The sequence below is a fragment of the Ixodes scapularis genome, unplaced genomic scaffold (assembly GCF_016920785.2).
Source record: "Ixodes scapularis isolate PalLabHiFi unplaced genomic scaffold, ASM1692078v2 PGA_scaffold12__126_contigs__length_90152505, whole genome shotgun sequence".
Lineage (NCBI taxonomy): Eukaryota > Metazoa > Arthropoda > Arachnida > Ixodida > Ixodidae > Ixodes > Ixodes scapularis.
Genome location: NW_024609838.1, coordinates 28671329 through 28680562, shown reverse-complemented (window position 1 = coordinate 28680562; position 9234 = coordinate 28671329). Strand labels below are relative to the sequence as shown.

The 9234-nt window shown below is 45.8% G+C and overlaps 1 protein-coding gene across 1 annotated transcript; it reads right to left on the bottom strand.

Moving 5' to 3' along the window:
- Positions 1-2723: 2723 nt before the first annotated feature.
- Positions 2724-5572, bottom strand: LOC115321443 (zinc finger protein 436-like). Its single transcript, XM_029981671.3, has 2 exons — positions 5564-5572; positions 2724-4378 (listed from the first exon to the last, which is right to left on the bottom strand). Exons 1-2 carry the CDS (start codon positions 5570-5572, stop codon positions 3887-3889), a joined length of 501 nt encoding a protein of 166 aa, XP_029837531.2. The 3' UTR covers positions 2724-3886.
- Between the last annotated feature and the right edge of the window lie 3662 nt (positions 5573-9234).

Genomic DNA, 9234 nt, shown 5'->3' with positions numbered 1-9234 from the left:
GCGTGGCCGAGGGTCATTGGGCGCAAACCCTCGCAGGCCTAGCTGGGAATCTGGGCGGGTCCATAATGCATCAGCGAATGACATCTTAGTGAATTACTGGGGCGCGTTAACCCACCCGCCCACGTGCCTTCACGCCGCTTCAGGGTGACAGTGTGACGCCAGCTTATTACAAAAATGTTAAACCATCTGCCCCACCCGTAAATGCTGCTTCACGGCAGCCGCCCATTCGCTAAAGCATCTTTCGACAAAAAGTCGGCGGTCGCTAAAACGTTGTTCGACCAACTGAGTGCCACCGCGGTAGGGTCACCGTTGGTAAACGCGGTCCGCTTCCCCGCAGTGGTAGCAGAATGGGCGTCGGTCGGCCGTCCTCCAGAAGTCAGTCTTCCTGGGTGCAGGTTGTTTTGGGCGAATGTACCGAGCCCGTTCTTTGTCCTGTCGGGAGTACTGCAGTGCTAGAGGCTCGTGGCGTAAAGGCACCACGTACAGGCAAACGGGTGGCAGTGGTGTGCGGGCCATTGCGGCGTAGGTCAACGACAGTACCTCAAAGGCTGGAACGTCGACGAGAGCCTGTGGCTTGAAGGCTTGCCATACTTCTTCTCGAACGACCTCGACGATCAAGAGCGAAGCCGGGCTTTTGGCAGTAGGAACCAGCTTCTTCAGCACCTCCCAGATGACGTCGAGGATAATCTTGCAAAACATTCGGGATGCTGGTGCTGATGTCGCAGATGGACGGCGTGGGGCCAGCGATGCTGAGAAGTCGCTGGTAGTGATTGACTCTCGCAAGGAGGGCACGTTCGATGCTCCATGCCTCCATCACAAAAGTCTCGACGGTCACAGGTGGGTTGTGCACAAGGCCTCCAAAGACTCTCTCTTTGACTGCCCCGCATGAGGATCCTCGAATTCATCACTTCGTAAGCTTCGGGATCCACTCGGCTGTTGAGCCAAAGCACGTTCTCGACGAAGCTGGCGATGCTCTCGTAAGTACCTGGAACCCTTGCCTTGGCACGTTCTCGTCACTGCTGGGTCGCAAACATTCAGTGGAGCTCATCCTTGCATGCTTCCCAGGTGCTGATCGTCCTTTTGTGGTTTTCATACCAGATACGTGCCATTCCCTCTAGAGAAAAGTAGACGTCCTGCAGGCATTGCTCAGATGTCCACCCACTGTGCTGGGCCACTCGCTCATGCTGGTTAATCCAGTCCTCGGTGTCTTCGTAGACGTCACCGCGGAAGAAAACGGGCGTTCAAAAGTGAGACAGGCATGACGACGACAGAAAGGGCGGTCGAAGCCGGCAGCGTCATCGTTTTGTTCTCCTTGGGCTTGAAATTAGGTACCCCGCACCTCCACCAGATATATCACAGATGAAGGCCAAGAGACAATGAATAATACACTGGAAATAAAGATTTAATCGGCGACTTATGCCAGAAACAAAAAAAACAACAAACGTCGAGAAGGCGGCAGCAGCGAGCGACGGTGCATCGGCGTGACAGCTGGCTAGCGCAAGAGTGAATGACTCAGCAAGACTGCGCTCCCTACTACACTGGGCATCTTGAAGATTCAACCTAGAATGTTCAACCGACTATACTTTGTTTCACAATATAACTTGGCTAACTGTGAAGGCTGCGGCCCCCGTGACCCATTAAGGGCGTTGGAGCAAGGCACCCGACAACACTCCATGGTCCAGGCCACGGAAGCCTTGTTGCCGCCGCAGCAACAGCGCCGTCTGCAACAAAAAGTAATTCTAGGCTTCTTTTTCGACAATTTTAGCTCGCATCTTTATCGACACTATGCTACAAAACATGAACGAAAGAGGAAGACTGTTACTTTTTAATGATGCCCATTTTGGATCAACCCTTTTTCGAGAACAACGTGGCTTTTGAATGATGTTTGAATGATCACAGACCCTGCAATCTACTGTTTCCTCTCAAAACGTGTCCTGGCATTAGCACCTGACACAGATTCGCCATTAAATTGAGTTTGGCTGTCTCATGAAGTGTTCCCAAAGAACTCGCTGCTCTAGCAGACGGCAATGTTGAGGCAGTGGACGTTCATCCGAAGTTGGTTTCTTAGGAGACGAGTGTGGACCAGCAGACAACAGCCGGTTCCTCCGGCTTTGGGCCTCGCGTTTGGCGCTAGAACACAAACGCTCACGTGACGTGGTGTCACGTGCCTCGCACTCTCTTATTGGTCACGGGGGCAGTAGCCTCCACAGTTCACAAAGTTATCGTGAAACGGAATATAGGCAAGGTCATTCTGGCCTCTTTTTTTACCACTCAAAGTAAAACCCAGACAACACACTAGGTCTTCAACTGGTCGGAACGTTCTCATCCTCTCATGTACATCCTGAGGACGTCTTCAGGTTGTCTTGTAGGGGACTATTCTCAAGGACGGTCCTCAGATTGTCTCGCTGAAGAACGGTTCGTTGAAGAACGTAACAGCGGCGCCACATGCCAAGCATAAAAACGATACCAACAGAACAATACGAAACCAATTAACAAGTTTTATGTTTCTAAACATTTTAAATTCACAAATTTAATTTATTTAAAAATATCAAAAACATTTGTTACATCTAAGTTTAATGCATACTATACTTATTCATTGTGGAACTGGCTAAATAGGCTACATCAGTATGAGACACCAACCGCAACAGTTTGAAAGTGCAGGCCAATTGCACGAAAGAAATGGCATTTTCCCAACGTATCCTGTCAGAGTTTTCAAAAAAGAGCAGGAAGCTGGGAAAAGGATAAGCAGATGTCAATTTTATTTTCATCACATCTTGGGCGCAGTTTGTTAACAAAGGTTAACGCTTTAACGTCTGCTCGGCTCATCTCCTGTCTGGCGTTCGCTCTACTAAGTGGAAAAAGTGAAGGGCTTTGCAAGAGGCGCTCGTCCCTCCTTTCTTTACATGAGACAGGGTATAGTAGCGCAGCAGATAGCACTTGCCCAGGGCCTCAAACTTAGTGGTGTTGTATCGATGAGCTTTTCTGTTCTTAAACACCAATCCTCTTCTAGCAAAATAAAGTTTTGCCGCGCTGTGCCTACACTTCGTGTTGCAGTCCATCGAACATCTCTATAAACAGCGGTGCAAGACAAAAGTGGTCTTCATCGGGAATGCAGGCAACAGCGGACTTCCCCACTAAGACTGCTATACTCCATTTGCCGCCAAGATGACAGGGCGGCGTAAGCTTCCTTCTCGCTAAACCAATAGACCTGTTGCAAAACGTACAGCACCACGACGGCAGAGAATTTTGGGAACCCTCGGTACAGATCACGCGCTTTCTCGTTGCGCCTCCGCGCAGCGTCCCGGCAGCTACCGCCAGCAGCCGTTGCAGTCATCCGCCATCCTGCCCACCTGCCGAGTCATACGTCGTTGGCTACGTACTGTATCTGTGTCAGCGTAAAGTCATCGTGACAGGCGAACTTATTTGAATATGTTATTCGTCGTAACTTATTTTCACGTACTGAAGTATCACCGAATCCACTTATTTTGTATCGCAACCGTGGCAGGTTTCGACCAGGTTCAACAAAGCGTTGGTGCAGCAGACGACAGAGCTGGTACAAGGGAGAGGGATGAGAAAGGGGCAGCCGTTGGCTCGTCACTCGCCAAACCAACGCCAGACTCAGCGGCTCAGAAGTTGTTGCTGTGGTAACCTGCGCCTGCTCGCTTATGCCAGATAGTCACGTGGTAGCCGGAGGAGGGGCATACCGAGGACTCCCATTATTCGTCGCACAGCGCGCGCGGGGTTTTGGAATTTTTGCAAGGGGTCTATTGATCACCTGCCTTTGATCGCCTTACCCCACTCTGTGCAATGCAACGTTGAGAGAGACGATCACGGTTCGCGAGAGACAGCCGACCGATACAAGCGTGTAGTTTCCAGCGAACAAAGTTTAGTGGATGCAGCCATGAGCCACCAGGTCGCCCTTCTTCGCGAAAGACTTCCCGCACACACCGCAGACGTACGGACGCCCGTCCGTGTGCTTTCGCATGTGCCTGATGAGCTGGTTTGCAGCCGGGAACCTCTGCCCACACACTTCGCACCCGAACGGCCGCTCGCCAGAGTGCCTCCGCTGGTGCTCCACCAGGCTTGTCTTCTGCGAGAAGGCACTGCCGCATATCTGGCACCAGAACGGCTTCTCCCGCGTGTGGACCCGCTCGTGCCGGGACACGTTGGTTCTGTCGCTGGTGTAAGGGCAGAAGCGACACTGGTGCTGGCCTCCTTTCCACCGGTGCGTCAACCTCCGGTGCGTCGACAGGTGACTCCGAGAGGAGAACGTTGCGCCGCACTGGGGGCAGGTAAAGCCGCCGCCCGTCGCCGCGCAGGCGGCGTCTCCGAGCTCTGTTGAGAGATGGCAAAGAAGCAAAGTTGCTCGTTCAAGGCTCTACTGGAAGGCTGTTTTCTGCCTTGCAGGAAGCCTTCCCAGAGTGACTGAATTCTCGCACTATGCTCTCCCGCTTGCCCAGAAGAAGAGACTCTGAGGGTTAAACGCCTCTGATAACAGGTCGTAGTCCTGGATTTTCAACCTCACCTAAAGAAACAAATACATGAATAGGACGCTAGGGCTGAGTCATCATTCAAGGTTAGAGTGTGCAAAAAGCTAGCGATGCCATTCGGTGCTTGGCAAGTGCATCCTAAAATGGCACAAATTGATGGAAACAACCTTGCAAGGGTGCCCATTTACTTTACGTGCTAATGAATGTAACTGCAGGCTTACACTTTTTAAGTGCACAACTTATTTCAACAATTAAGCGATGAAAGGTGGTTACAGGATGCTCGACTGAATTCACAAAATAATGTTAGAATTTAGCCTCTTCGAGAAAGTTGCAGACTAATCCAATACGCTTGTTACGTGACAAATTGCTAGAAAATTGCTTCTTCGGACCAGCTTATAAAAATACTTGCACAAAGCATAACAACTATGCATTTGAGTTAGTGTCAAAAGGCATTGTTCATTGTTGCAAAACCCCAATTCCTACTAATTCTATAAATTGTCAATAAAGCGAGACAAAAATAAATGTGGGCAGCATAAAAACAACAGCAATATAAAATTAAATAAATAATGTTTCTGTTGTTCCCTTATAGAAACATTACTAATTGCAATTGATTCTATGCAGGAAATTGTTTGGAAACAAAAGTCAGCTTTGGAAATGTGATGCACCATTCAAGAAAATTTGCTATCATAAACAGATTTTATTTAGCTGAAAATACTAACTGTATCTTCACAATGCCCATATATCCCTTGTAATTCATCAGCAACACAAAGGCGGCAACTGTACAAACCATTGACTCAAGAGGATAGACGATTAATCTAACTTCAGAAACGTAGTAAATGCTAGATTTGTTCCTTTTATGTCATTATGGGTAGGTCTTTTTTCTCATTATGGGTAGGTCTTTTTTCAATTTGTAGTGCAGCCAGCCTGCTCCTACGTACGTGAAGGCATGAACAGCTTATGACACACCAGAACAGTTTGTGTTACAGAGGCAATTTTATGTCTTCTGTATTTACAGTGTTGTAACTGCTCAAAATAGGGCAAGAACAATTGCACAATTTTTCACATTAACAGACTTGCACCATTCTTCAGCCCCTTCATATTTTTCAATACATGCAAACGAAGCAAAGCCAAATTCATTGAGACAGCTCATTGTCATTATGGGGTGGAGGATGTGAATGAAATCATTCACGTCCACCCCACAATGACAGAATGTAAAAGTGCCTATACTCCCTTGTGTAATGCCCCCTGGGCCTTCAAGGAATAATAAATGATGATGATGATGATGATGAACTGTATATGCATATAACTGTGCCCATAATCTACTCCACAACTATCAGACATTGTGACAAGGCTTTCCAGCAGTTCATTGAACAAAACTACATTATTTCCGAGCACTTGAGACTCGAGAGTGCTTTGAAGGGGCGGTGCAACAATTTTAACATTGCAAGGGTCTGCAGCATGTTACTTTTATCTTGTTTATCTTGGCACAAGTATAAGAAAGTGCTTTGCTCTCTCCTAGATTACTACGATTCCACTGTGCATTCACAAAGCAAAAAAAAGTTGGGGCTCCAATCCATGCTGCGAAGGTGGTTGGCCAGCAAAGCTGTGGTATCACCTGCAATGATGACAAAAGTAAATGCGCTGCACCAAAAATTTATTATATTTATATGAACGACCTCATTTGCCCCCATTGCCGTGGTAGCTTATGCAACAGCAATTTTTACCGAGAAACGCAGGCGGCGTGCTTAGCATCGTTTGTGCACGCCTTATCATCTATCATGTGGTTTTGACACTTGCTTTGTGGTTTTCTGATTCAAACAAGTGTCAAAACCAGATGATAGATGATAAGGTGCACATGAATGATGATAAGACGCGTGGTGGTTTTCCGTCGACTAGTGTTCCCGCTACGGAAACAAAAAAAACCCCGACCAACGAGTCATATACATACACGGCATCATGTCATTATCACTACACAACCAATTCGTTTCATTTCTTTAAATAAAAACTAGCACACATAAGGAGAAATAATTTTCTGTTCTCCATTCTGTAAGTGACTAACACTAATGGGCCGAAGTCCAAAAATTGTTAGGTTTGAACTCGCACCAGGTTTACAATAAATTATGCTGGTACTGACCAGAGAAGCTTTCGTCAAACATGCCCAACCATTCAAAAGTGCTTGATTTTCAAATGCGCATGCAGAGGGAACACTTTAGAAGCCAAGTGCATCTATTCTCCTATGAATTCAGTGACTTTACCATATAATGTGTCCTGTCAAGTTTAAATAACATAAGTTCTGGACAAACTAATATCAAGACACTAATCCCTCCATTACCCTGCTTACACTGCAGATTATTGAAAACTGTCCTAAAGTAAAAAATATCCATACAGGATTAATTCTTCTACATGCCAACTTATCAGGTTTTCTCGTTCTTTTCAAACAAACCATAAAACAGGTAATTTAACCTTGCACCTAAAGAGAGATAGAAAATAATGGACTGTATTGAAAGCAAAGGATCAGTAGCCAAAATCAAATCCACAACCTAAGGTAATGCCATGCAAGCCTTACATTGGCTTAGGCAGACCTGCTCTTTTGTAGAACCTTATTTGCTGAATAAAGTGATTATTATAAAAGCTATAGGAGATGAATCAGTTTAAGAGTAATCTAACGGAATATGTCAGCATGTGTTGCAAGGTAAAGTGCGACAAATACAAAAAGAAATGTTCAACAGATCATACAGCATGTCAGAAAAATGACCCAATCTGACCAGTCACGCAGTTACGGGGATTCCAAGGCTTGATCTGCACCTGGTTGGTTCAAGTTTCCCAAAGATTCTATAATACGTTGCATTGTGCTTCGCCCTTTAGACACTACTGGCTACACAATAAGTGCAAATGGTGCCAAAAGCCCTTTCCAGATTGTTCTGCCATGCAATCTTTTAGTACTATGGCATCACCTGTGGGAATGAAAATATCACGTGAAAAGTACCAAAGATGCACATTGATCAAATATTTAGGATGCGTATACAGTTGAACCTCGATTAACGAAACCCGATTTTATGAATTTCCCAATTTAAGAAACAAATTCGGATTCCCCGCGCTGCCCACGCCCGAAGAATGTCTTTCTCGATTTTACGAAGTTCCCGATTTAATGAAATAATTAGTGGGTCCCGGTGACTTCGTTAAATCGAGGTTCAACTGTACATCTCTTTGTTATGCACAGAAATACAAAGCTGTCATTTTACGCACAATCCACGCTGCTGTTTGCATCCATTGTTAGGGGCCCTGCACCTCTGAAGAGATGGAAGGGTCTCCAGAGGTCCCGACGAATTGTTTGTTGAGCCGAACTATGCAGAGCAGATGCAGACCTTTTTTTAAAAAAAAAAAATATGCTTGTTTTTTTTTTTGCATTGCAATGCAACCGAGCTTGAAGTTTGACTACAATCAAAGAGCTGGAAATACAGTAAAACCTCGTTATAACAAAGTTGAAGGAGCGGTCGTAATTATTTCGTTATAACCATTAGTTTGTTATAGCCAATGTCCATTTCTTCCCACTATTAGCAAGCAAGGGGAATTATGATTGCTTTGTTATATCCATTAGTTTGTTATATCCCGTTTTGTTATAACGAGGTTTTACTGTATTTTGAACATTTCTGTTGTGCTCCCTCTGCACGAAAGTGCAATCTCACATGGATGTGCGCTCCATCGACTCTTGTTAAACATGTCTTTAGTTAGCGACAGGATAAGAATGGCAAAGAGGTCTTTCGGTCGTCCCGCCTTCCAGCACAAGCTTCCCACCCTCGATAACACTGCAGCGCCTCGTACGCGTCGAGCATGCAAAACACGGGGGAAGGCAAGGAGTGCACGCTGGAGGCTAAACATCTGAGAGAGGTACCCTGCTGTGCTATCCGGCCAGTGACTATCGGAGGAAGGTGCTTTACCACACCGGGCGTCCGATTTTGGTCACCGCCGGAGTGAGATCGAGATCTAATTCGCCTCTCGTGGTGCGAGCAAAGATGGCATTCACAGATGGTTCGTCTGGTAACGCGAGTGAAGAATGCGGTTTGTCTGCTACGAAACTCAATTGCAGACTGAAATAAAAAGAGAAAACATTATACATCGTTGCTAACAGATGGAGAAAAAAAGCAGATGGTTTCCTACGAACCAAGCGCTGCGACGAAGCGAGATCAGACGCGGGCTTAAATTATCAGCAGCCGAGAGCGCTCTTGCCTTCACCGAAATCGAACCCCTGGTTACAGCATAGGTCCTCCTTGGCACTAGCAGAGTGCAAAAATTACAACTATCATGTGGCAAAGAAGACAGAGCAACGAAAAAACATATTCCTTTATTGTGGTATTTTTCGTAGGAAGGCATGACATGAAGCTAAGTCATTTTTACAATATCTTTACGTGTTCTCCATTTAGGCACAGCTCTAATTGAACAATTCCAAATCCTGCTAGTTAAAGACCAACAGACGAAACAGAGTCGTAATTTCGGTCAGGAATACTTGCAGCAGTTGGGTCCAGTCATCTGCAAACTAAAGACACCTGTTACATTTCCCACAGACGTGTAGATTTCATGCAGTACACAAACAATGACTTTTGTACACCTAACTGTTTCATTACTTTCAAACAGGGATGGGCAAAATACATGTAAATATGTATCGAAATACAACTACAAAATACTTTGTCAAAAATGTATTTAATTACAAATCTAATTACATTTCCAAAAAAGCATTTAAATACAA